Raw genomic sequence first — 27,335 nt, 5'->3', positions numbered from 1 at the left:
AAACCAGACTCAGGAACTGACCGAGGCAAAAGAGAAGAAGATGAAGCGAACCATGTATGCACACACAAATGTGGAGGCCACAGGGCCATCAACTTACTTGGCTTCTTTTTCCACGTTGCCTCAGATCAGTTATTTTTAAAAACATATATGTATATAGTTTAAAGCACCATTTCCATGTAAATCCAACAGCTGAGGGTGACCTCCATGGCCGACGCTGTTGCCAAGAAAGCGTCTAGAAAATGATGCAACAGCCGCCGCGCCGGCTGGGATTTGGGAAAACTGGTTTGCGGGTTATTAACACTTTCGCTGCATGGGATTCTACTTGGTCAAGATGTAGGTCAGCTGCCGCTGCCGGCGGCTGTAAAACAAATGTTTTTTGCCGAAAAGTACAACTGTTTTACAGTCGAACTTTATTCCATTGAACTTTAAGATATCTTATGGGGTCTATGGGTGATAAAGTCGATTATTTGCTAACCCAATTATCAACATTTTGAGTGCTTTTGTGAACTAAAAAAAAAATTCAAATTAAATGCAAGAGCATAAAATATATTAAAAAAAACCGTGATTTTAATCAGTTAATTATAGATATTTAGAGATTCAAAAGAAAAGCTAGTTTTGTAAGAACCTTTCAATTCATTTCATATTCTGATATTTTCCAAGTTGACCTTAAACTTCAAGTTTATCTAGCAAACAATTTCACAAGCTGCATATACATTGGGGTTAAGCTCTTCACGCATAACCAGTTCCCTCACATCCTTTAAGACTTCCCCGTGAATCGGAGTCGAACAACCATTCGGAATATGTACATTTTGTATTTATAGCAGAGACGAGTCCTCTGCGACGATCACATAATCAACAATTAAGTATAAAAACCTGTGCATTAATAAATAAGCCCCATTTTACCCGTTTGGTCGTATTTTTGGAGCCTCTAGAGCTTGCTCTCCTTCGCCTCCTTGGCCTTCTGGCGTAAGGCAGCCGCTGCCGCCGGCCCGAAACGTTGAATGAAGTTATTGACCGGCCCAATAATGGCCTCCGGATCGTTCATGTGCACATGGTGCGAGCCATTAACCTCCAGATACTCGAAGTTAGGCTTCTTTACCAGCACGTCCAGCACCTCGTCGTAGTATTTCTTGTCCTCGAAATACGAGGACTGGGCGGCCTTGATGAACAAGTAGGGACAAGTGATGCGATTGGCCATCTCCACGCACAGCTCCTGGGAGCCAATAGCATAGTTGTAGAACTTGAGGCGCCGGTCGCGACAGAAGAAGTACTTGTCCGGATACTTCTCCGACTTGCCGATGTTGCGTGCCATCAAATGTTTGCAGTGCTCCTTGTTCACCGAGTGAAAGGTCCCTATGTACACCCGTTCGATCAGTTCGTCATAGGTATAGCTCGGTGGCTCGTTTTTGCTTCGGTTCCGTTCGTCCTCACGGAGGAACTCATCCAAACGCGTCTCCATGGTCCGTATGACCGAGGGGTATGGACGCTGGTGCGGTTTCAGGGCATCTATACCAATGATCATGTCCACCTTGTCCGGAAAGACGGCGGCGAACACAAAGCAAATTATGGATGACATGGAATGGCCCACCAAGGACACTTTCTCCCATTTGTACTGCTTCATGATCAGTCGGATAACGTAAAGATTGTCCACCGAGTTGTAGTAGCAGCCATCGGGGAGACGAGAGGACAATCCATGGCCCGGCAGATCGATCGAGAGGAAAGCCACCTCCGGCGAGAGCAGCGGCATCAGGCGATCGTAGGTACCAGCGTTATCCTGCCAACCGTGCAGACCCAGAATCGGCTGGACATTCTGTGGTCCGTACCATTTGCCCGATATATGTCCCCATGGAACAGTGATGCTGATTTCCGCAAACTGAAAGTAGGACAAAATATTGTTATCTATTGTATATATGTATGTATATTCAAAGTCCCTTAGATGTATTATTATGTATATATATCGTATCGTTTGTGTGGTTTTTTATATTATAATAGTTTTATGCTTATGTAAATGTGATTAGTTTTACGACCCCTCCTTTTGCGAAAGGTGAACTTAAGTGCCTTACGAATTTGAGCAAATTGTTCGAAAGTGAAAACCGGAACGCGCTTTTATGATACTAGTTTGCCAAAAAGCTTTGAAGATTCTCTGTTGTGTCTATTTCTATATTCCTTTCTATATATTTTTAAGGGAGTTTGAGTGTTTCCATTTGAATAAGTTCACCTGTTATGCTGTAAGTGCTTTGAAAAATTGTTTAGAAATAAGTAAAAATAGCCCCTGCGAGGGGGTGAAAAATGTGCAAGGAAGCGGATCAAAGTTCACTTACTGGCCTGGTTGGCGGCTCTCCGGACAAGTCGCCCGCATGACGATAACGCTGGCCGAGATCGCTTCCGATGGTCCCACTTGAGTTGTCGTCCGAGTCCATGGTGACGCCCGCTGAAACGAATGTCCAAAAACAGAATGAGCTTCCATTCAAAAGTTTACACCATTTTCGGGGCTTATCAGTGGCACCCAGAGCTCTGAGCGACGAGATTAGCCGTGCGATTAGTTAACAAAATGCAAACAGCGAGAAAATCAGAAAGTAAACAAAGGAGAGAAATAGCAAAAGGCCAAAAATCGGCTAAATCGAATCCAAATCGGTGCCGGATTCGCATTGAAAGTTTAAAGGTCAAGGTGCCCTGGCTTGGCCTCCTTGGCGGCTATGGCGAATCGTAACTCACGTTTCCTGGTCTCCATGGCTTTGATCGGCAACTGATAGAGGTTGTGTCCCGATTGGGATGTGATTTCCCAACAAAGCTTAATTTAAATATTCACCTGACAGGTACAAAATCACGTATAAAATGATAAATCAACAGCTGTTTATAGAACTCGCAAATGGGCGGCAACTTTTATACAGGGCTGCAAAGTTCAAATTAAGCGGAAATATAATTACTTCGTGGTTTATTTGAGTGAGTTGAGTTAATTTAATTTACCATTGAAATTGTTATTTAAATAATACATTCATTTATTTTGTGAAATTTTTATTTATATATATTGTTTAGAGGTGCAGAATCATCGATACAAAGATCGATTCATCGATTGAGGGGTATCGCGGTCGCTTAAAAATATATATTGTGGAAAATGTCAATTTCTTAAAAAAAAATAATATGTTTAGTCGCTGGAGAACACCTAAATTGTTTATTTAGAAGAAAGTTAGAACGCGTTCAACCCCCACCTGAAAAGAGAATATTAAAGAAAATAAAATAAATTATAACCGATTACTTATCGACTTTTTTCCATCTCTACTATGACTTCTAAATTCAAAAAGCAAAACAAAAACAAAAAAAAAGAGATTTAGATTTTCGTGTAAGAAACTGACCAAGGCCAAGGTGATCAAAGTTCATCTGACAAAGTTGCCGCCTCATCCCCATCCACGAGTGGTGAAATCACAGGGCAGAAGATCACCGTCAACCGTCCGCGGCGGAACAACGTGCCATATTACTCAACACAAATCGAGGCCTTGAAATGAGGGTGCACCGAAGTCTACGCCTGCTGATAAAGCATCCTAGTCTCCAGAATGTCCGGCACTCGAGTAGTGGATCGACCAAGCAAATGAAGATCCTGACCAAACACGTAGGTATCCAAGTTATTTCGCATACTTTCCATCCCCGTTATCATGATGACATTCAAATTTAGTATGAGGAAATCTCTATACCAGTGCCCTGGGGAAAGCTTGCTGGCAAGTGGTACGGCCCCAAGCATGTGCGGCCTATTGTGGGCATGCACGGGTGGCAGGATAACGCCGGGACCTTCGACACCCTGGCTCCCCTGCTGCCTTCGCATCTGTCCTTCCTGAGCATCGATGCCCCCGGTCACGGCCTGTCGTCATGGCTGCCGGCCGGTACTTCCTATCACTCCATTGATCTGGTGCTAATCATTCGCCGGCTGATGGACGACTACAACTGGGACAAGATATCCATAATGGGTCACTCGATGAGCTCCATTAACGGATTCGTGTTCAGCGCCTTGTTTCCAGACAAAGTCGATCTGTTCGTGGGCATTGACGTGCTGAAGCCGCCGATACGGAGTGCGCGCCAGATTGTCGATGGGCTGGCCGAGCGACTAGAGGCCACCTTAAAGCTGGAACGGAGGCTAAAGAGCGGCTCAGAGCCTCCAGCGTACGAGTGGGACGAGTTGGTGAACCGACTGCACGAGGGCTCCAATAAATCCGTGTCGCTAGAGTCCTGCAAGTACCTGCTGCAGCGAAACTGTAAGCCATCGACCCACGAGCCGCACAAGTATTACTTCTCGCGCGACAACCGACTCAAGTCCTCGCTCTTCTACACGCTGCATCACGAGGTGGCGCTGGAGATGGCGCGGCGGATCAAATGCCCGCATCTGTTCATCAAGGCCATGCAGGCGCCGTACTATGAACGCAAGGAGTACTACGATGCGACGTTGGCCGAACTGCGGAACAATCCCCTCTTCGAATACCATGAGGTGGAGGGCTCGCATCACGTCCACCTCAACGAGCCGGAAAAGGTTGCGCCCATCATCAACTCGTTCATCAACAAGTACCGACCCTTATGAGACCGGCCTGGCGTGGATCTGGACATCTAAAAAGTGTACAAACTAGTTGATTGATAGCCCTTATCCTTAATTCTAATGTTTAGTTCCCCCTTGACACAGATATTCTAACGATATTATCACAGCAGTAGAAAATAGAAAAGGATTATTTTGGTTGCTTCTATTTAATTTATTATTTACAATCGATATACCGGCAATAACATTAAAGTTGTAGACTTAATTACAGAACGTCCTTTGCGTTGTTTCTTGTGTGGAATTAGCGCCGCAACTAAAAACTAGCCAATAATTAGCTAACACGATACGGAGTCTGACTCACAGGAACTATGCGAAATAAACAAAAATTTGTAAATTCCCCAAAGCTCCCACGCAGTTTTCATGGGATTAAGCGGTATGCAAAATACAATAATAATGAAACCAAGTGGTGAATCGATGGGTTATGGCTTTGGAATTTCGTATCCGTTCACTGCACGCGCTCAGCACCCATCTAGACAGCACTTGGGCAGCCCGGGACGACTGCTTGGAATATAAAATAAATATTAAGTGGAGATTTTGGTTAGCTAAATTCTAAAAATAGTTATCAAGCTACAATATATATCTTTTTGGGGTTTCGTTTTTTGTAAAATCAGTCGGCGCGGGGAAATATATGTAATAATAAACAAATACAACATTGGGATACTCGAGAATCTATGAATAATATATATATATGCATCGGTTTGTGTATAATTGTATATATCAAGCGTAATCAACAATTGCTTCGGTTTTGCATAGAGTTCGATTTTGTAGCGTATGAGTGTCTCGTGTTGTCCTCAATCAGATTCAAAGTGTTGTAGAAAAATATACATACAATATATGTGTGTAAATAAATATATATATACTCGTATGTACGCCATTCCAAAGTCCTTATATTTACAAGACAAGTAGCGCCTTACAATTTGTCAAACTTGTAACTGCCAAGAAACGGGCGTTATGCATCTTATTATTATAAGGACTTTGGCCATACCTATTCTATGCCGCAGAATATACAATCTATTGCACTGGCACGTTGAGCAGCCGCAAGAGCGTTCATTTACAAAAAGACAGCTTTATGCGATATTTCAGGAAAGATTGAATCAAAAAATATTTGCACTTGTTATTTAGATCTTATTTGGGAATACTAAGTCTACGAGATAAATAATTTACCGATAATTAATTTAGTGTAAACTGTCAGCCTTTCGGTAAATGAACTATTGCACTTGCTCAAGACACCAATTGCAAGGTAAACATTGTAGTAAAACAATACTAATAGCTAATCAAACAAACTAATAACTACGCTAAAAATAAATACAATAAATAAGTTACGTCCTAAGGAGAAAATGCTTAGCAACGTTTAGTGCGGATTTGTTAGTGCCTCATCTCTCAACGCCTCCTCCATTTCAATTTTGGTTTCTCTATTTACAATTGTTTCAGGCTTCCGCTTCATTTGGGCCGGAGCTCAAGCCACTGGCGAAGAGTCGCCCTTCATGTCGCGCTCACGAAAGAATCCCCGCTCTGTCTTGCACTCGCGAATGGTGACGGTCTCCAGGTTGACGGTGACATCGGTTATCACCACGCGGTTGGATATGTTGCACTTGGCCGGCAGCCAAAAGCGCGGCGGCAGAGCACGCGGCGATAGAGGTGTAAGCGGCTGTTTCTGGTTGATGGTCAGGTTCTGCTGGTTGTTGCACGGTTTTGGTATATTGTTGTTCTCTTGCGGGGGCTGTTGGTGTGTGCTCTCGCCGGCTACCGTCTCCTCCTCCTCGGCGACAGGCTCAGCGGGCGTGCAGATGGCCTCACTGGCCTGTTGCGTGGTGCCCTGCACCTCCGATTTTAGAGGTGTGGCTGCATCGCTGGCTATTTTCTCTGCCTGCTGATGATCGGGGATCGCAGATTGCAGCTGCTCCAGTGGCCCTTGCTGGTGCTGCTGCGGCGGCTGAGGCTTGGCGACGGGTCCGTCCGGCGAGGTCTTGATTGTCACACCAATCTTACCTGACTCCTTGAGAACCTCGGCCTTGCGCTTGGTGCCGATCAGCGGCTGATCCTCGGAACTGGACGAGTTGGTGTCGGCCTCTGGGACGAAAGAGTTGTGTGTGGAGCTGCTGTTCGAGGAGGAACTGTGCTCCATACGCTGCCTCTTCGACTCGTGATGATGGTGATGGTGATGATGTGACAGCGGTGACTCGGAACGTCGGCCTCCACCACGTTCGGACTTGATGTGGTGATGGTGGTGATGATGCTGGTGGTGGTGCTTCTTTTCCTTCTCCTTCTTCGCCTCTGGATCGTGGATCGGACCGCCGGCCGCCGATGTGGTGGCCAGGTTGGTGTCCACATCGTCGCCGGTAAAGGTATACTCGTCCTCCTCGGATTCCTGCTCCGGCTCTGGATCGGGCTCCTTCTCCTTCTTCTTCAAACCGCGCTTTGAGGGTGTGCCCGCCGATTTGTTGCTCTGCTCGTAGATGTCGATCAGGCGGCGGTCAAGAATGTTCACTTCAGGCTCCCAGGTGTTGTAGCGCTGGTTCCAGCCCTTCCACTTCACGCGGTACTCCACGGTGCCCTGAAAACGAAAATTGAGAGTGCAAATGCCAGGAGACAACAATTAATTGATTTTCCATCATCGAAGCGCAACAAAAACATCTCGAAGCCTCTCCACACAGACATCAATACACTCGCGCACGCACTCCTCACACACAACCACACGCACACTCGCAAACATGCAGCGTGCAAATGGTGGTTGCTGCAGCAGATGTCCTCTGCCCAAAAATGTCGAAGGACATGTGACCTTGTGCTGCTTCGATCGCATATATTGCATATTCTGTGCGCTGCGCAAACTGCGTCCTGCATTCGGGCTTTTCCATTTTCGCTGCTTTCCACGCATTTGTTTACGAGTTCTCACCTTTCTAACGCGCTTCTGGATTATTTTCTCCGCCGCGTACACCAGGAAATCGTCCCGATCGTCCTGCACATTCTCGCGCACCACCTTCCCCTTGCCGCCCTTGCCGCGTCCAGTCATTTTTAATTAATTCGCGTTATTTATGACTCGATTATTTGTATTATTCGCAATTTTCAATTTTTTTACAATTTTGTTTCTGTTTCGCGTTTTGTTAGTGGTGGTTTGATAGTGACATCGATATATTTAGGTAACACGATAGTTCTCACGTAGAACAGTGCCACGGCGTTGCCAGACCTCTGAAAATAGAGACGGTTCTGCAGATTTTTCGGTCTCAAGAATAATTTAGTGTGCCCAGCTACATTATAAGCGGATGAAGTCGCGGGCACAGCACCATTTTCAAATCGTAACCGGAAATTGGAAATAAAAAATTATGCCGTGAAGCATATAAAACAGGCATTAAATAGCAGGTATTTTTTTCTGGTGGTATCCATCAGCTTGGATATGACATCAGTAAGATAGTGACCAGTAACGGTCGATCACAGTGAGCCGCAGAACACCGGGTATAAGTATGAAAATAAGTGTTCAAAGGGAAAGGGATGATTTATAAATTTAAAGTACAATAGAAATTATTTTAATTATTTTTATGGTTTATTTATTATTATGTAATTATATGAATAATTTTGTAAATTTACAAACTGGAACTGTCACTTTATTTGGTTTCCTTGTTAATAAAATGAACTAGTTCCTGCCGAGGACTCTTCATATGTCAAAGCCATAAAAAGAGAGAGAGAGAGGATGAAAGAGAACGCAATAGGAAAAAGCACGAGAGAGCCTCATTGAAAGCTCAGAGGAAAGGATGTCGAAAGGAAGTGGCGACTGCAGATATTTTTTACCAGTTGGCCGAGGGTTCGCGTGGCGGGGGCGGCAAGTAAGATGACATTATTTTATTTATGCTGTGATAGTGAAATACCAAGAAAAACACCAACAACAACAACAGGAACGACACCAAGAACACACACTGCAAACCTACAAAATCAAACGCAATATTTTCGTCGAGAGACCCATAAGCCACAAATGGAAAGTTAATACATTAAACGCGAAGTAGAACGGGAAATCAACCAAAAGCTTTAACCAAATAACAAAAAATAAAAAGGGAAAACACCAAGCAAACCCATTGCATGCCATATTTATAAATAAATAAAATCTTAATGTATAGTGAAAACAGCACCAATTAGCGCATAACCTATAAAGTCTTAGTCAATATGTTTAGCTAGTTACAATTTACGTAGATAACGATTAATTAGTGGCTTTAAACAAAACACCAAGAAAACAACAACCCAGAAGGGAAAAAACCAATACCAAGTTCGACGGCACTGGAGCTGAAAGGCAAAACTAACGAATAACGATTAGAGAAGCAGGCCAACTGATAAGGCTGGCCAAATATTAAGCTTATTGCGAATAGAGGATAGGAAATAATAATAGCAACCGCCCCCAAACCGCGCCGAAAGCCCCGAAAAGCGAGTTCATTCAGAAAACGTGCCACACAACCGGACGGCAGCGACGTTGGCGCAGGCAGAGGCAGCGAAGGCAACGGTAAATGTCAAAGTCATAAAGAGAGCAAAATAGAGAGAGTGAGAGACATCGGAGAAAGTTGGAGAGAGAAGGCAACCAAAAGCTCAAAACAACTGTCACAACTGTCAACGAAAAGCTGCAGGATAAAAGCTCCCTTGTGGCGGTAGATTTAAAAATTCTGTCGCAAAAACGAAAACTCAACAAATCTCGAAACCATCGTTTAAATCATGAGTAAATCTTAAAAATCCTAAACTAACGTGAAAAAAACTAAAAGCTCAGACGTAACGGTTATCATGCTCTCTTAATTTAAATCGGAAGCCCGCAGGATAAAAGTTTATGCACAGCTCTCGATCCAAAAGTCAAAGAAAGTGTGAAGAAATTGACTGTAATTATACAAGATTTTTGAGTTTCGAGAAGGAATATAATATAATATATGTAGATGAGAAGAAAGTATAAGGTAAAAGCGCAACCAGTCTCTTAGCTCCTAGACAAATGTAAAAGCCTTAAGGATAGTCTGAAACCACACAAGCTCAGGATAAAAGCTCGACCCAGAGCTTTTGGCCAAGACATACGCCTTGCCAGCAGAATGGCCACCACAGCGGCGGGAATGGGTGGGGGAACGGGAACGGGCGCCGCGTCAGGAACGGCTCATCCCGATGACGCTAGCAGCATGAGCGACGATGTCTTCGAGGATGCAGAGACGACCCAGGCCAGGATCGAAGAGCTACGCCGCCGCCCCTTCGGCGATGGCTGCTACAACCCGCCGGCAGCCCCCGCCTCCGTATCGACAACAACGACGCAGCACCACCACAATCCGCATCACCATCACCACAGCCAACAGAGCCTGACCGGAAGCCATCACTACCATGACGAGTCCATCATGGCGCCCGTTCAGCGCTCGGCCACCGGATATCCGGGCTATCGGCCGTCACGCGAAGCCCTGCAGATGTACGCTTACGGCAACGATGACTACGATGACTACGACGATGGCTGGCGATCGTATCGCTATGACGAGGTAGACATGCACCAGGCACCGCCAGCGGCTCACCAGCAACCCTTTGACGACACTGTCAACCACAAGACGATCCTGCTGGGCGACTCTGGAGTGGGCAAGACGTCGTTTCTGGTCAAATACAACACGGGCGAGTTCCGTCTGGGCTCCTTCTCTGCCACAGTGGGCATTGCACTAACGGTGAGTATTATAAATACAGTCGATCCCCTATAAGTTGATCGCCCGTCGCTTCGAATCTTCTGTAACTCGAACTGGAACTGGTTTAGTTTCGAATTAAATTTCTATTAAAATTAAATTCTTGTTTCTAATGAGTTCGTTTGAAAAGTTAAATGTACCTGAACGGTAATAAATGCATTAATTTCCTAGAAAATTAAATAATACAGCTTGTTGGTCAATATAATTCTTTTGTTGCCAACTATTAAATTAAAAAAAAAGGCGTCGAATATAAATATTAAATAAAGGGAAAAATTACTATTACTTCCGATAATGAAATATTGTTTCTTAGAAAGAAAACAATGCACTTTTCAACTTAGTCTTGTAAAGCCACGTTGAACGTAAACATTAAAACAGGCATGTAAGTTTTACCTCAAAAATAATTTAAATTACAGAAAAACTTTATTTTTTGCGGTTCGAGTTATGCGAGGTTCGACATTAAGGGCTATATATATTTAGAAATTCGCGTAGGTGAGAGTCCTGCGATTGTGGGTGAATCCGTAGCGCTGCCTGCTGCATGAAACCCGCACAGTAGCCCGCCCCTGGACCCCCGCCTGACCCCGCCCCTGCAGTGTCCTTCTGACTCCTGAAAATTGTATTTGAGAGCGCACATTCGAATAGGTTCGCTTATGTATGTACTGTGCCTGTGTGTGTGCGTGTGCCTGCCTGCTGTATGTGCGTGTGTAATTGGGGAACAGCTGCTTACGTGCTTTTCGTAATACAAGTACACGGAGAGAAATACTTTAGGTTATTTTCGGAAAACTTCCGATTAAATTGCCTGCCATTTGCTTTGATATAAATCTAATTTTGAAAATGTTTGGTAAGTGTTTTGGCATTAAAAAATCTTAAATCTTGATTTAATTATTTTAATGAATTAATACTTCTCCTTAAAAACTCTTGTCGAAATAATTAATTATTTAGGCCTCTATTTGAAATTATATAAAGTTTTAGAGTTACTTTAAGCTTTTTGCGTCGTGCATTTGTTTCGCCCCGCTAAATAGGCAACATATTGTTGGGGTAATCGCCGGAGATTTTCTATTTTTGGCGGGCAGGAATAAATCCCCCAAATTGATTTTCCCCCCTCCCCCCCTGTTGGTAAATATAAATCGTGGCTGCGTTCGACCTTTTCCACGTTGTTGACATTGATTGCTGTGGGTGGTTGTGCTTGCAGCAGTTACACTCTCTCGTCCACACACACACACTCACGCGACCTGTTGCTGCCTTTCACTTTCACTCAGCTCGCGCACACACAGGCACAGCCGCAGAGCACCCGCAGACACAAAGACAGACACAGACTACCACCGCAATGGCCGCCAATGAAGTTCAAGTGCAACGGTTTACAGTTGCCTTGAATGCTGTCCGCCCCCATTCAGCCTTTCCCCTTTGCCCCAATTGCATAGCTTGGCGCGTGCTCGACTTCGGACACACATTGTTTATATATATATACACACACCAGGGTGTGTCATTGTGTTCAATTTGTCGGAATTTATTATATTTAAAATTGTAATGCCACTGATACTTTTAATTAGGTTATGAGTGTCATAGCTTACTTTTTGTTAGTAAATATAAAGTTTTAATCGGAATATGTTACAAATTTCTATTCAATTTAATAGAAAATTAAAAACAGTGTAATGCTATACAAAAGTAATGTTGAACACCTTCAATAATTTTACCAAAATCTTCAATGAAATACTAGCAACATTATTAACCGTTTAAATATATCCATAAAATGTATTTTTAGCCAAAATAAAATAACTCTTAACGTTTAAATAATTACAAAATACTATGAAAATCTAAGGGAGTTTTGAAATTTATATATTGACACCACAAAAAAGTACGAATAATAAATGTTGTGAAATATTAAAAAAAAAGGACACCCTGCTGAGCATCCACCTGAGCACCGAGACCCCGAATCCCCCTTCCCGGTTGGCCAGCTTCCACGTTTCTAGGCCAGGGCTGCTGCTGCTGGTTATTCAAAGCCAAAGCCAAAGCCAAAGCCAAAAAAACCGAAGCCCCACGAGCTGGAAACTCGAACTCGAACTCAAATCGAAGCGAAGCACAGCCGAAGGTCTCGGCAGCTGGGTGATGCGAGTCCTTTTGGGTCCGCCAGCCAGCCAGGCAGCCAGTCTATCTGTGGGTCTGAACGCTGACGCTTCGATAGCATCGCGCGCGCATCCTTGGTCGCCTTTCCGAATTTTCCAGCTGCTGCAGTTGCCACAGACTCCAGCCGAGAAGGCAGAAACCGAAACATAACGTAAAGTGGAGTGGCTTTGTAGTTTGTGTTTAAGTTTCAACTTTATTTGGCGTGCACATTTAAATATTTCAGAATTTTGTAAAAACTTGCTTTCGAAAGTGCTGCATTTGTTATTTGCTATTTTTGGCGCTTTCTCCTCCTCTCTGTGTGTGTGTGCGTGCTGTGTGTGTGTAATTGTGTTTGCTTTGGTGGTGTTTAAATTGACAAGGTCCTGCGCGAGTTTAAAAATAAATGAAAACAATTATGTCCACGCGCTCGCTCCCATTCTCTCTTAATAATTAAAGTGCAGCGGAAAATGTTTTTATTGAGAAATTCGCCTTTTGGCGAGGGAATTGCGGTTGATTTCTAATTTAATAATCTGTTTGATGCTTGTCCTAAAAGGGCATGGGGAATGATGTGTGAATTCTAATAAAACTGGAAATGGAGAAATTCATCACAAATTCAATTTATTATATTACACCACTACTGAATAATTTATATTAAAACACTTTTTCAAAATAATATTTCCAAGCTGTTCGAAAGTGTTTAAAAATTTATAAATAAGTGTACATTTATTTAAATTTCGCTTAACTATTTAGATATGACTTATCTTATTTCTAGTTCATATGGTTCTTTCAAAGTATCTTGAATTTTATTAAATGTTTAGTAAGTGGTTATTTATATAATTTTTGATTCGATATACTTTATTTCAATTTTCATTTAATATTTGTAGATTGGCAAAAGTGATCTGCCTTAAAGTAGTCTTGAGAACTTGATTTAAACAAATTGTATAAGAATACTTATAGATTCAACAATCTATGTTTCCGGGTATAACTTGGGTAGTATCAGCTCAAAATTTAGTCAGGGAACTCAATATTAACCCAATCAGCAGCAAGGACCTCTTTTGGGTTATCTAGTGCAACCCAAGAGTTTAGTTTTGTCACAAAAGTATGCTGTTTAAGTCAAATATTCATTATAGTTCATAGCTTGTCCGATTAAAGTGGCATTTAATTATTTTAAAAACCAATTTAAAGCCATTTAAAATTCTTATAAATTGTTAACGTCCAGTAATTCGTGTTAAACAGTGACACTTTTGACAGCTAAATATTAATAGTCCTTTTAACAATAATTTTAATAAACAGTTGATTACTTTCTTGGCTACAATTCCTTTGTCATCCCTGAATGGGAATTTGATCAGTGCAATTGAAGGTAATACAATTTGGCTTCGTGACTGATTTCCCGGCCTTGTCTTCGCCAGAGTCTATTGTTGTTTACTTGGACTCGGGTTTCTTTCAAATGCGCATTAATTATGCGAGAGCCAATATTTGCGCATGAATGTAAACTGCCCCAAGGTCATGGTTAGTATCTCCCCAGCTCTAAGCCCCCTTCCTGATTCCCACATCAAATTTCGAGACAACAGGCAGCGGTATTTTGCATGGGGCTGCAATTTTAGGAAATTCTTTTTAAGCCGCTTGTGGTTTTCAAGGTTTCTGGCAGATAAACGAGCCATCGATTTTTGCAATTAAAATCGGTTTTGGTCCCCCGTCTGTGATTTCACAAAACTTCAAAAAGGTTGGGGGGCAGGAGGGCACTGGAAAATTCTCTGCCACAGGTGTCCCGTTTCTTGCCGTTTCGAAATATCCAACGGGGCCATCCCCTCGGGGTGGAAGTCACTTGAATCGTCATTTAAGCCGATTACTAGCACAAATCTCCTGGGTAGCCCGTCCTCCCCCTCAGACTTTTCTTTTCATTTTCACATGCTTTCCCCGAAGATGCACCACCACTGGCGGTAAGCTGTAAAGCGTTCTCCGGCTGCGGCTGCCTTGAAAGTTTTTTATGGAAACGCTTTGCGCATAAGCATTTCGCCTTTGTCCTGTCAATTGGCTCTCTCATCAATTTCAAGTTTCCCTTCAAAATCTTCACGTCTCACAGGGCTCTCTGTGTGTGTGGGAGGTGCCACAGATGTGGTTAGTTCAATAGGGTTACCTAAGGTTGAAAAAATAAATGTATATTTTGATTGAGGAGATAGAAACTTTGCTCTTTTGGTGATGAATTTGTGAGTAATTGTATATTTATTTTAGTTAGTTTCATTTGCTGTACACATCTTTTAACTTCTTCTAAATTGTATAAATAATATAATAATTTTTTTTAACACAGATTATGTGATTTATTTATTGACATTTAATTTAAGTTGTATACTATTTTATTATATTTTAAAAACTGCTATCAAAGTTTAAAGCAAATATATTCTATTTGCTATTATCTTGCGCCAAGCTGTGCTTGTATCCTTCTGGCTCGTCATTTCCTTAAAGCTGTCCTTACAATCAGGAAACTATTGTCTGGCGGTTCTGTCTGCTGGAGATTGTTGTTGCTTCTCCTTTTGCTGCTGTTGTTGTTGTTATTGCTGCCGTTTAAGCGGCGTGATTGAGCGCAAAATTGAATGCGTGTCAGTGTATCGGTGCGCTCCTGGGATCCTTTACCCTTGTGCGGATGCGTGGGCAGTATGGGTATGTGTATGCGTGTGTAAGTGTGTTCAGGACATACCTCACGCTTGCATGAGCATTGTGTCCTGTGCGTGGGCTCTCGGGCTGGCCGCCATGCTCCTTTCCTGTGTTGCTGCCCCTTCACTTTCTCCTGGATCCGGTTCCGAGTCCCCTTTCACTTTTCGCTTTGTATAATTACACGGGGAATGCTGCAAGCCAGGCGCAGATGTAGACGGAGATGGGATTCCCCGCCATCCCCGCCGACCGGGACTCCCTTTTCCTGCCCACTCAATTTATGAAAGGAACTGAAAAATTCTGCTTAACTTTTAACTTTGAACAAATTTCGTGTACTCAGGGAAAGGAAATTTCTCTTTTCCTTTTTTATTTTATTTTCATTTTTTTTTTGTGTCTCTTCGCTTTTTGGTTGTTGTCACCAGCAGCGGGAGGGGACACTGAGAGAAAATTAGGAAAATACTAAAAATATAAAGATTTTATCCTGAAAAGGTTTTCAAAAATGATATATAATTATTATATTATTATATTTTTTATAGATTTTATGACTTCTAGAATTTGAATTTCTAATTGTTAAACTATTTATAGATTTCGATAACAAATCACATACAAACTTTAATAGCATAAAGTATAATTTTCTCTACAAAATAACTTTGAATATAATTAAAATCTCATTAATTACATACACATCAAATAAGTATAGGCTTACTTTTCGCATTAAATTCACACATATTACTCCCCGTGTAGGATAAATAATAAGGAGGACGTAGCATCATCTGGGCAGGAGACAGCGACAACCCAATTAAAAACTTTTGTTATCAGGCATTGCGTTTTAAGTTGATTAAAGTAAATTGCTCGATGGTTGTTCAAAAGGTTGTTTCATGGATCGACACCTCCGCTGACCCCTCGCAGGCCCCCAGGCCCGAGACCTGAGAAAAAAAGGGTAAACTTTTTGAATATCATTTGGCATATTTGCATAAAGGAAACGAATTGCCCAAAGGCAATATATATGTATATAGCTATATAGATTTATGCATGGACGTAATTAAAGGGTTGCCAGGGATCGAAATCTAATTAGAAAATGTATACTTTGCTCGGCTTTAACACAAATTGTCCTTGTCTCTCGAGTGTACTATCGGATTTCAATGTCCATTTCGTTTTTTATGGCCCCTCACCAAGTTGTTCTTCTTGTTCTGTAATTATTCAGTTTTATATTTAGATTTGCCCAAAGTTAAGTTCCTGGAAAATATTTATATTTACATTAAGGATATCAAGTGATATTTGATTTGATATCTATTACATTTTAAAACAAAACTCTACAAAACACTTGCAATTAAAGTGAGTTTTCCAAGTAATTGATTTTACGCCACAGCTTCTTTTCGATCGGAATATATATATTTTTATTCATTCCAAGTGCGTACTTTTCTCGGCTTTAACAAATTGTCCCTGGCTCAAGGGTTATCCGATTTCATTGCCATTCCATTTCACTCGCCTTCGGAAGGTAGTTAAGAGTTTGCACGTGTCCGCAGCCACAGCCGTTGACCTGCATTTAAGGACCTTCTCGCCGAGAGGAGCCGCCATAAAAAAGAGCGCTTTAAGGCGCTCCAGAAAATGCGAAAGGAATAAAGGTGAAACGACAGGTTGCAGACAGCCGTGTTGAAGAATGGACGGATGGATGGGTGAATTCGCTTGGATCTGCGGGCGAAAGGACCCGCCGCCAGCAATCCAACCAACAATCCACCCACGTCAAAAGGGGTTCTTGGCCTGAAAATTGAAAGCCGTACAAGCATATTGATATATGTATTGGCATTTCGCAATTTGCTGAGCTGCAAATTAAATTAAAGTTCGGCTGAAATGCGCCCCATTGCTGCTGCTGTGTTTGCTGGCAAACCCCAAAAACGTCAAAGCGAATAAAAGTTGGACGAACTTTTGCCATACGAAATGTGATTTCTAGTTTACGGATTGCTCTATGTGGAGTGGGGAAGCTTTGAAAAATTTTATGAAATATTTTCTTTTGTCAAATTTCCATTTCAGCTAGCTTGAATTTCTTGTACTTTACTTGGAGTTTCCTCTTTTTGTTGCTTTAAATTTGTTAGCATTAAAGGATTTAGTTATTATTTTTTTTGGATTACCTTTAAGTTGGAATTATTCAATAAATTTCAAATCTGTTAACTTGGAAAATGTCACTGTTTAATTTTGTACTATTTATGTTTTGCTTTGAATTTTATATTCAGGTAGACAAATAATAGATTGAAAGGATTTCATTCATTAGCTTTTCCAATTACTTTAGGCTTCGATTAATTTAAAACGTTAAAAAGTTAAGGCATTTTATTACTTACCTTAAGTTTGGAGTTTGTTTTTGGTAAATTTAAAGCCATTTAATTCCTGAATGTTGGGTATTATTTATTTATTTGCTTTGGCTTATATTTTTTGTTAATAAATAATAAACATTAGAATAGAATAATAGAATTGTATGATTCAGCCATTACCATTTCACGACTACGCCAGCTTTCTTTTTGCCGGTAAAACTTGGAAAACTTTCCTCTTCCATTTTTTAACATAATTATTTGTGCTTTTAATTTTTTGTTTAGCTTAAAATCTAAAATAATAACCCTACTATATAAATACACGCTTATTTTTAATTTAATGGAGAACCTGGAAATTTTCCCCTTTAAGAAAATGTAACTCATTTTGGTCTCAAAAAGTCCTAGGTCTCGGAAATTTGACCAAAAACACATACAAGCGATTTGTAATCACTTAGTGTGGCCTTTCTTGTGGGTGCTAATGAGCGCTAGTTAATCACAGGGCCACGGCCGCTTTTCCTGAATTTTCCCCGACGGACGGACCAACGCATAATTAGCCAAAAATTTAGTTATAGCCACAGCTTCGCGCTGGCTTCGTTTTCGTTGGCCTTGTGGTTTGCTTGCCAACTGTTGATTTAGCGACAGGCGGCCGCAATAACACCAGTCACCCTCCAATATCCGCCCACCTGACACCACCCCCCATTTTCCACGGCAGCAAAGAGTCCCCCCATCCCTGTGTTGTCAACGACAGTTGTTTTGTGGCCCGGGGGCATTTGTGGGTTTCGGTTTTCATTTTCATTTTCATTTGGCCAAAAAGACAGAGAGCGTTGAAATTACATTCAATTTGCACCTGTTCGCCTGCCCATTGTTTTATGGCAGCTAACTGAAAAGTGAAAATTTTGCGCCATTTCCATTTCCATTCCCATATATATTTATTTATTAAAGCGCAATCACAACAGCGGGGATAATGAAAGCTTGCCTCCATTTTGTTTATGGTTTTTAATGAGTTTTAATGCCAGGACATAATTACGAATGCGAGTGTGTGTCTGTGTGTGTATCCAGGGACCTAAACAAACTTTCAAGGAGCGGGGTTCTCCCTAAGTTGTGTATTTTCTGATTTTTTTGGGGGGGAGGAAGCGTAATACTCTGTCCCTGGGGTGGGTTTTGGCCCATCAATAATGAAGACACAACCGACATCCGACATCCGAGCCGAGTTTATTGATTTATGTGCGTGTGTTAAATATAGAATCAGGCCAATCAGCAGGAAGTAAAGAGGTTTCAGCAAGATGCGTCGTCAGCAGACCAGATACCGGAGCGACTCCATTGCCAGTCCCTCGGGAGCAAGGAAGCCCTCCATCTCGGTGGCCAGTCCCTCACCGCTGGCCAGCGGATCGCCGACGCGGCGTGAGTCACTGGTCAAGCCCACATGGCAACACATCACCCCGGGTCAGTTGCCCCCCAAGACGCTGGACAAGATCAATGGCATCGCCTCGGATGACTCCGATGACGATGGCTATCCGAAGCGGCGACCCAGCGTGATTGTCCACCAGCGTCAGCAGTCCATCTCCCAGCAGCCGCTGCTGCCGGAATACATGACCTCCGGATCCTTGTTCCGGGATCAGGCGCCACACACATCCTCGCATCATCTGCCATCAACCGGCAATGGTTTCATGGCTCGCCTGAATAGTGTTCGCCTGGCAGGCGGAGCTGAACAACAGCCACTCTTGGATTCAGCCGGCGGCGGCGGAGGAGGAGGAGGAGGAGGTGGTGGATTGGGTACAGGAGCAGCACCAGCCAGAGCATCTGTGGCACCTGCTCCACCAGCCCCCGGACCGGGCAACGAAGGGGCCAGCGCCACTCTCTGCAAGAACGCCGGACGAGCACTCATCCGCATGATTTCATCCACCAATGCGCCGGAGGAGGATGAGGACTTTGACATAATGGGCAAGGTGAATAAGCCGGCGAAACTTTGCAATTAGTGGGAATTATTACCGCTGCCAGCAGGCATCTTTATGGGGGATCTGTTAATGGTTACCAAGCTCAGGAATATATCAAAGGAATAAATATAATTTCAAGCTAATTTCAGGCAGTTTATTTTAAAAAGAAAGCAGTGTGGGGAAGTTATTAGGTAGAGTTACTCTCAGAAATATTCAATTAGGAAGCTCAAATGATGATATTTTAGAAAAAACAAAGTACAATTTCAATTTTAAAGATTCAAATATAATATTTTGAGCATTAACCTGTTGGAAAAAAAAAATAAATTGAAATTCTTACTGCAAGAAATCCCCTCCAAAATGACGCAGGGAAAATCCCTTTTTTCGATTCAACTCGTCAACTGCCAATTTGCATTCACAAAAAGGGCGACAACAAAGGCGTTCCAAAAAAGTATACTTTCATTTTTTTTTTGCTCGTACATACGCATACTTAGTAGGAGTCTGGGGGCCAAGTGCTCATCCTTCGCCCGCAATTTGATTTATGTATTATACCTTTTTGTTTGACTGCCAGTGACTTTTACGAGCCGGCTTTTATTCGCCAGGACCTGATCGGCTTTTGGCCTGATTTACAATGTGATTTACATAAGCAGACGAAAATAAAGTCATAAAATTCAATAAAGTGCACACTGACAAAGGAAATTAAATGGCCAGGAAAGGAAAGTTCCTCCTCTCCATTCGGAGAGCAAAGTTTTTGTGACATTTCGGCCCCCAGCTGCAGCTGCTGTTGATTAGAATAATTCTGGCGAATTATGACACAGGACTGCGACTCCTGGCGGCGACTTCCTGTCAACCAACTGCCAGCCGAGTCAGGACCCAAGTTTGGGAAAATGAAAAATGTATAAAACAGGAGCTGCATAAAAATTTCATTTATTTGTCGCGCTCGTTAAACGCCAAGGCGAGATGGCGCTAACATTTGCATAAATCCCCCCAGGCAGCCTTAAAGCCATTTAAAGTGTGCAAATTAGTTGGCTCCGAAATAAGCAATTGTTTAAACAATTTCGATTTTAATTTGGGATAGCTATGCACAGAGAAAAGCATTGTTTGGTTTATTTACTCAATTTAAATTAATAAATATGGTTTTTAATAGTACTAGAGTATAATAAAAATCTGATACAAATTCTCTTATTAATAATAAATGTTTTATTAAATATGAATTAATAAATTTATTAAGACAACTTCTTACAAAATACAAAAAAAAAATTAAGGTTTGATCTTATTATGTTATCCCTATAATCCCTAATATTTTTTCATTGTGTTTATGAGTTTGTAATTAATTTGCTAAATAGAATCAATTGTTAAAATTAATATTAATTTGAAACTAGAAGTAATATACCAAATAATCAATAATAAATGTATCAAACACATATTTAAAGATGATTTAAATGAAATTTCTTATTTAGCTAACTATTCGTTTTAAAGGAAACTTTGCAAACCTAATCTAAGCCATATCAGTAAATTATTAGTTATATAGGTAAATGCAACTCTTATTAAAATTTTTTTTTTTCCCCATTATTAATTATTTCTTTTGTAAATTTAAATTTATTCCAAGCCTTTCCTCTGTGTGTACGAATACAATTTGGGTAAAATATTCGTCTAGTTAGCAACAGGCAAATATGGGTTTTCCCCTGGCAAATCAGCAATTGCAGTGTTTGCATAACCGAGCTCTGTATGTATGTAAATCTGCGTACTTTGGCTAAGTCAACATCAGCTGGCAGGCAGAGAGCCTTTAAAAAGGATTCAGGGACTCGGGGATTCAATGGATGGGGAATTCTCTGCTATCGAGAGCTCTCAGCAATCTCAGCAATGGGATGCGGCATGTAAAATTCATAAGCAGCTCATTAAATATTTAGACCGCAACATTAGGGGCCGGGGCCACATAAATTATGGCAAAGATAAATCTAACCACGACAAAAGGAGAGCCAGAGAATCTTAAGGTTCCACCGATAACCATTATATCTATGACTGACACCTATATATATGTATATATCCTATATCCTATATGACTTGACATCGGCAATCGCAGGTCATAATGCTGGGCGATTCGGGAGTGGGCAAGACCTCGCTCCTGATCCGTTTCCGCGATGGTCGCTATGTGCCGAGCTATTTCCTCAGCACGGTCGGCATTGATTTTAGGGTAAGCGCTTTATTCCCGCCGTTTGTTCTATGCCACGCTCCTATTTTGTTTAGTTCCTCTATGATACTCCTATATATTCTGTGTGTGCGTCGTGTGTGTTTTGTTCTCAAGTACATGTGTGTATATTGTTCTTATTGTCATTATCCATGTTGTTGTTCATATTGTTGTTGTTGTTTGTCGTTGCTTGTTGTGGATACTCTTCCTCTATCATTGTTGTATATGTACTTTTCGCATAAGTATTTTCTCCTTCCCCCATCACAGTTTACTCACATCTCTGACTCTGGCTCTGACTCTCGCATCATTTATCCATCTATTTGAACTGTCCGTCACTGTGTACACAGAGAGAAAAAATTTAATAATATTATTTATCAAACTAGTAAGAACTAAAGTCAGGAGATTTATGTATGTAATTTTTTTGATGCTTAAATTAAAGTTTTAATGAACCATGAAATATATATATTATATTGGACAATTGCCTTATGTTATTTTTGGTTTAAAAGTGTAAGGAATAGGCAGACTGGCCTTCTTAGATCACAAAGGAAACAAGTTCCTAGAAGTCAAAGAGTCCTGCAAACTTAAAAAGTTTTCAAACTTGTTACTTCATTAAAGTAACAAGTTCCAGGAATTGAAAAATAGTATTTCATTTGATGTGGTAATTTCAAAGGTACACATTACGTTGAATTAGATATTACAAATTAACTTAAACTAGATATTTAAAATTTGAACATTTGAAATTACTGTATTATTTTGTTGTTAAAGAATGTTAATGGTAGGGCAAAGTTATAACTTATAAAGACCATTGATTAAATAATCTTTTCTTCAGACTCTTGAATGTTTTTGTTTATACTAATGAAGCTATAGATATTATATATACTAATATTTTAGGCTTACCGATCGATTTGCGATTTAGGGTATGTTGACTTCGACATCTCTTTCTGGTCTTTAAGATACGATACATGTCCGATTGAGCGATATTCAGTTCTATATATCATTGTTTAAAATACATTTAAAGTGGTAAAAAAATGAGTATTCAGGATAATTTTCGTTATTTAAATTTTCAAATAAACTAATTTACGATTCTGATTAGATATTAAACAACATCAGACTTTTCCCCTAGATATATGTATATGTGTACCTTTAAGCTAAAGCTCTGGTTAGCTGCTTAGTTTTTACTCTCTGTGTAGCACTCTCACTACTTCTTTCACCGCTCAGTGCGCCCTGTCAACAGTTGTCAAGGTTCTGAATGCGATTTTCACCTACTTACCTCTCTGCTTTAACGCTCTGTCTCTGTCTCTGTCTCTGTCTCTGTCTATATATCTTTGTCTGCCTGTCTCCGTCTCTTTCTACCCATCTGTGTCTTTCCCTTTCTCTGACCCATCTATGGGCTGTGGTTTTCATGATTTCGTAGTTGCCTGCGGTTGTCCTCTTTATGTTCAGTTCATCTCCGTGTTCTTGTTCTTGTTCTCGTTCTTGCCCCAAAACCCCACAAAAGCCACCACCTCCACTCCAAGCAAAACCCTACAAATCCGGGCCCCAGTCCAGTTCACCGTGCTGGGGCTTGTTGTTGATAAAGATAAAGATCCTTGGGGGACTATTTATTAAAAAGCATGTGAACTTGAAAAGGACTTGTTGATGTTCGTTCTTCCTCGTGTCCCCGCGTGTGTGTGTATCTGTATCTGTCTCGGTGTGTGTTCTGTTTACTCTTCTTCAACGTATTTAACTTGGTGTTATTGCTTTTATTGTGCTTATTATTGTGGGGGTTCCTGTGCGGTTCAACATTTAGAGGCTTAGTTGTCCTGGAGGACTGCTGCTGCTCCTCTAGCTTCCCTCCATAACCCACCTTACTAGATCCCTGCTTTCCTTTGCGGTTCATGGCTCATAAATTTATTAAACTACACGCGGGGATTGCCTCTGCCTCTATTTCCTATTCCTCTATCTGTCCTGTGAAATTTTACAAGTGCCCCCATTCGTTTGGCGTTTCCTTGACTTTAAATTGTTGCCATGTTTTCTATATTAAATATGTCGACGCTGGCATTGTCTAACTTTGGCCTCGGGAAATGCCTTCCAGCTCACCAACCACCGGCGCCTCCTCCGCCGCCGAAGCCCATCCAGGGTGAAGTGGTGGAGCGCGGTGGGGAATGACCTGAAATTTAATTCGCCGGGGAGTTGTTCATGTTGATTTTTCAACTTGGCTGATTCCTGGCCAAAGTATAAAGTAAACGAATATTGTATATGAGTGACTGCCAATTTATGGATAATTAAATGTTTGAACTCTCTAGATGTAAGCAGTGTTGTTCATGAACTTGTATTTTGCCTCCTCTCAATGTTGTAAAATATGTTTGTGAGTTGTTGTTTTTTGTGTGTGTACTTTTATTCATCTGAATCATCATGTATCGGGTCAAATATTACCTTTTATATTTATACACTGCGAAAACAAGAATAATATTTATTTGCTTAAATGACCTTTAATACATCTGATACTATAATTCATATTTAAAATATTTAAATTATGTCGGGATTACATTAATTTTTAAATATTTGGTTATTCCCGAATTTGTGGCAGTGCATTAACCTGCTGTGTGCTCAGCCAGAAATTCTGGATTTATCTTTTTACTCGTATTACTTTCCCTGAACTTGAGCTTCGAATCGAAATCAAATCAAGGCAATATGCCGCACATATACATTAAATTCATACACCCGTACTAGTACCTTTTGCCGTATGTCTTGTGTCCTCCCCTGTGTATCCTGTGTGCCTCTCCCGTTACCTCTCCCGTACCTCCTCGCACTTTATTGGTATTGACTGACTGTCTGAGTAGTTAGTTGGAGGGGGACAAACACAGCATGGGGCAATCGTAATGGCAATGGCCGGACGAACTTACAACGTCTGCTGCTCATTATCCAGGAAAAAGGCAAAATACATACAAGGAGAGGCAGCGGCTCATCATTATGCCGGATCCTTGAAAGGCGGTGGGCTTTCATCATGGAAATTGCCATCGCCTGCCCGTACTTATGAATATTCCCTTTCTCGATTTTATTTTACATGTCTGCATGTGTTTTTGGGTCCACAGTCACACGAACACACGTTGCGTATAAGTGATGTGCATTAAGCATACGCCACGTTGCCTTCTCTTCTTCTTTTAGTCCCACTCTCTATTCCTCTCCTTCTTTGTCTCTCTCTCTCTCTCTCTCTCTCTCTCTATATATATACATATGTAATTCGGTGGCACGGCTTTTGTGCATGACCATTTAATTAATTGCATTTTACATAACAATTGCATTTCCACGGGCGAATTTCGTGCTTGGTTTTAATAAATTAATAAATAAATAAAATACACTTTGTTCAATTACAAAAATTACAAAAAATGCCAACAGAATAAAGTGGTCGTCGTCGATGGCACCCGCGTCAAGCTGCAAATATGGGATACAGCCGGACAGGAGCGATTCCGAAGCGTAACACACGCCTACTACCGCGACGCACACGGTAAGTAAATCCCTTGACTTTGCTCTTTCACTAAAAACAAATCACACAAAAACTAACCAAAACATGTGTACATCAAATGCACAAGTCTATGATATTGCAAACTATTCTTAGTTTATGTTAACCGGCTTTGCACACTAAGCATTCTGGATTGTTGTTAGAGGTTACATTTAGTTTGTAATCATTTTCTTTTTCCATGTAATAAACTACATTATTTCCAGCTCTAGGAATTGTTACTGTTTTATGGTGTTATATTCCTAAGAATTCTAATAAGCTCTTCTCTTTGCAAAAGGAAACGGAATGCGACATTTTCTCAATTACCTTATTCCTTGGAACTTAAGAAAATAGTATCGTTTTTCTCCTTTAACTTTGTAAATAACACCTCTGACAAAGAGCTCTTGGAATTTAATAGTAAAATAAATCATTCCTTATAATTTCAATTAATTCATATTACGTATACGCGTTATTTTTAGTTAGGGATCGTTTTTAATTTTCTTGCACATTTCGCTGTATTTTTGTTCTTGTGCATATCCCCATGTGACCTTGCACCGACTTTCTTTTAAACCAAATTAAATCTGTCATCTGCATCCGAAGCTCTGCTGCTGCTGTACGACGTGACCAACAAGACCACCTACGACAACATACGCGCCTGGCTGGGCGAGATCCGGGAGTACGCGCAGGAGGATGTGGTCATCGTTTTAATAGGTGAGAGATCCGGTTAAAAGGCCACCTTTTCGCCACATTTGATTATGCTTAATCAACTTACGAGTTTCGAATCGAATTTCCTCCGCCTTTCAGGCAACAAGGCCGACTGCAGTGGCAGCGAGCGGCAGGTGAAGCGCGAGGATGGCGAGCGCCTGGGACGGGAGCACAACGTGCCCTTCATGGAGACCTCGGCCAAGACGGGACTTAATGTGGAGCTGGCCTTCACAGCGGTGGCCAGGTAGGTCTTCCTATTCACAGACACAGCACAAATTAGTCAATACGGAGCTTCAGAGGATGGGGAATGTCTCCCCTTTTTCTGGTCATTATGATTGTACTGGAGACATCTTTGTCAGCTTAGTCTTTGACTTCCTCGAACGCATCCCCGCATCCTATTCAACCATTTCATCGCCATTGTCGTATCTCTTGTCATCAACAGGCAGCTGAAGAGTCGCGGCTACGAGCACGGCGATGATGGAAAGTTCAATGTGCATGATTTTGTGCGTGACAATACAAAGGCGCGCTCCGTTTGCGCCCAGTGTCGGAACATGTAAATGGCCAATTGCCGCGTAGGAGCCACATCCTCCCCATTCCGATCCCGATTCCGACTCCGGCTCCGACTCTGACTCTGATTCCGAACCTGTTTCCGAGCACAAAGAAGAGAACACCACACAATAAACCGGCACACAGATCAAAGGGAAGAGTGAGGCGCAGGATACGGACAAGGACACGGGCATGGTCACGAACACGGAGGGCATAAAAGAGCTCCGGCATTTAATGAAGCACACACAAACAAAAAGAAACACTGACAAGATGGCACCAATTTTGTAAGACCCTAGTGAGAAGATAGAAGAGAGTACTCGGTATGTTTTGTATGTAAATGGGAACTTCGGGGCGGAACGGGACGCGATACGTATAATTTTTTAGGGCAGGCCACCGCATTGGCATTGATTGATGCATAAAAAATATTGAACAATATATATATATATATACAAATATCCTTATACAACTGCATAAATTACTTTAACGAGAGAAATAGAGAGATAGAGCGGGGCGGATAAAACGCAGCAAAATCATGCAACATTGAGATTTATCCAGCACGCCGTTGGATTTCGCCAAGGATCGCAAGGATCCTACTAGGATATCTACACCCCCCGCGTGGCCATCTCGAGAGTGGGAACCAAATCCAATTAATGAGAAACAATCACTCAATTTACCTACGATTATATTTTGTTTATAACTCCTAATCGTTAAGTGTTATGATGGCCTATCGTTAAGTTTTAGAGAAACCCACGCCGAGAGGAGACCCTTGGAAATTATTTACACACCCCACTAATGAATACCCGACGCAACTAAGTTAATTACTTACTATTACTGCTACTATTACTATTACTATTACTACCTATCTATGTAAGCCCTGCCCAAACCCATTCGAGACGAGACTTCATACATATTTTGAGAGGCGCGCCGAGGCGAAGGGTTGCGCATAATCAAAGGCAGTTGAACTATTACTATACTGTGCTACTACAGCAGAGAATCCGATGCGTACATATATCACAGAATGGATGTAAACTAGCAAATAACAGCGTTATATTCAAGCAGACGTCAAGTCTATACCATAAACAGCAAATACATATTTACATTGAATGTGGTTAAAAAAAACGAACGTTTCTGCGTTTTATTTGGTCATTGAGTTGGGCTTCAAAAATAAATTCTAAAAATGATAAGAAATT

General features: G+C 41.4%; 4 protein-coding genes across 7 annotated transcripts; 2 read left to right on the top strand and 2 right to left on the bottom strand.

Moving 5' to 3' along the window:
• Window positions 1–792: 792 nt before the first annotated feature.
• Window positions 793–2,893, bottom strand: LOC110189890 (putative serine hydrolase). Its single transcript, XM_020960140.2, has 3 exons — window positions 2,716–2,893; window positions 2,322–2,431; window positions 793–1,873 (listed from the first exon to the last, which is right to left on the bottom strand). Exons 1-3 carry the CDS (start codon window positions 2,729–2,731, stop codon window positions 929–931), a joined length of 1,071 nt encoding a protein of 356 aa, XP_020815799.2. The 5' UTR covers window positions 2,732–2,893; the 3' UTR covers window positions 793–928.
• LOC110189891 (putative serine hydrolase) lies at window positions 2,128–4,919 on the top strand. Its single transcript, XM_020960144.2, has 3 exons — window positions 2,128–2,943; window positions 3,037–3,607; window positions 3,671–4,919. The coding sequence occupies exons 2-3, from the start codon at window positions 3,500–3,502 to the stop codon at window positions 4,562–4,564; spliced, it is 1,002 nt and encodes a 333-aa protein (XP_020815803.2). The 5' UTR covers window positions 2,128–2,943; window positions 3,037–3,499; the 3' UTR covers window positions 4,565–4,919.
• Pc (chromodomain protein polycomb) lies at window positions 4,710–7,707 on the bottom strand. The gene is made up of 2 exons (XM_020960139.2): window positions 7,470–7,707; window positions 4,710–7,130 (listed from the first exon to the last, which is right to left on the bottom strand). The coding sequence occupies exons 1-2, from the start codon at window positions 7,584–7,586 to the stop codon at window positions 6,033–6,035; spliced, it is 1,215 nt and encodes a 404-aa protein (XP_020815798.2). The 5' UTR covers window positions 7,587–7,707; the 3' UTR covers window positions 4,710–6,032.
• Window positions 7,708–8,290: 583 nt separating this feature from the next.
• Window positions 8,291–27,268, top strand: Rab26 (RAS oncogene family member Rab26). 4 transcript variants are annotated; one of them, XM_020960643.2, is made up of 7 exons: window positions 8,345–10,230; window positions 18,541–19,243; window positions 21,312–21,422; window positions 24,795–24,903; window positions 25,495–25,605; window positions 25,699–25,843; window positions 26,042–27,268. In XM_020960643.2, exons 2-7 carry the CDS (start codon window positions 18,581–18,583, stop codon window positions 26,154–26,156), a joined length of 1,254 nt encoding a protein of 417 aa, XP_020816302.1. In that variant the 5' UTR covers window positions 8,345–10,230; window positions 18,541–18,580; the 3' UTR covers window positions 26,157–27,268. The 4 variants fall into 4 exon arrangements, with proteins under 4 accessions (XP_020816300.2, XP_086689787.1, XP_020816302.1 ...); XM_086833660.1 differs by lacking the exon at window positions 8,345–10,230 and adding an exon at window positions 12,358–12,517; XM_086833661.1 differs by lacking the exon at window positions 18,541–19,243 and having other exon boundaries at window positions 8,343–10,230; window positions 26,042–26,625.
• Window positions 27,269–27,335: the final 67 nt, after the last annotated feature.

The sequence above is a fragment of the Drosophila serrata genome, unplaced genomic scaffold (genome assembly GCF_035046125.1).
Source record: "Drosophila serrata isolate PLE 108 unplaced genomic scaffold, ASM3504612v1 contig_272, whole genome shotgun sequence".
NCBI classification, from domain to species: Eukaryota; Metazoa; Arthropoda; class Insecta; order Diptera; family Drosophilidae; genus Drosophila; species Drosophila serrata.
Note: the sequence above shows the minus strand (reverse complement) of the source record. Positions and strands in the feature narration are given on the sequence as shown.

Excerpts from the sequence above, each read along its gene's own strand:
- Pc (XM_020960139.2), bottom strand. The coding sequence starts at position 7,586 with ATGACTGGACGCGGCAAGGGCGGCAAGGGGAAGGTGGTGCGCGAGAAT. Across the intron at positions 7,131-7,469 it reads TCCAGAAGCGCGTTAGAAAG|GGCACCGTGGAGTACCGCGT; the intron begins GTGAGAACTCGT and ends TTTCGTTTTCAG.
- LOC110189891 (XM_020960144.2), top strand. The coding sequence starts at position 3,500 with ATGAGGGTGCACCGAAGTCTACGCCTGCTGATAAAGCATCCTAGTCTC. Across the intron at positions 3,608-3,670 it reads TGAAGATCCTGACCAAACAC|TATGAGGAAATCTCTATACC; the intron begins GTAGGTATCCAA and ends ATTCAAATTTAG.
- Rab26 (XM_020960643.2), top strand. The coding sequence starts at position 18,581 with ATGCGTCGTCAGCAGACCAGATACCGGAGCGACTCCATTGCCAGTCCC. Across the intron at positions 24,904-25,494 it reads CTACTACCGCGACGCACACG|CTCTGCTGCTGCTGTACGAC; the intron begins GTAAGTAAATCC and ends CTGCATCCGAAG. Across the intron at positions 25,844-26,041 it reads GCCTTCACAGCGGTGGCCAG|GCAGCTGAAGAGTCGCGGCT; the intron begins GTAGGTCTTCCT and ends TGTCATCAACAG.
- LOC110189890 (XM_020960140.2), bottom strand. Across the intron at positions 1,874-2,321 it reads GAGAGCCGCCAACCAGGCCA|TTTGCGGAAATCAGCATCAC; the intron begins GTAAGTGAACTT and ends TCCTACTTTCAG.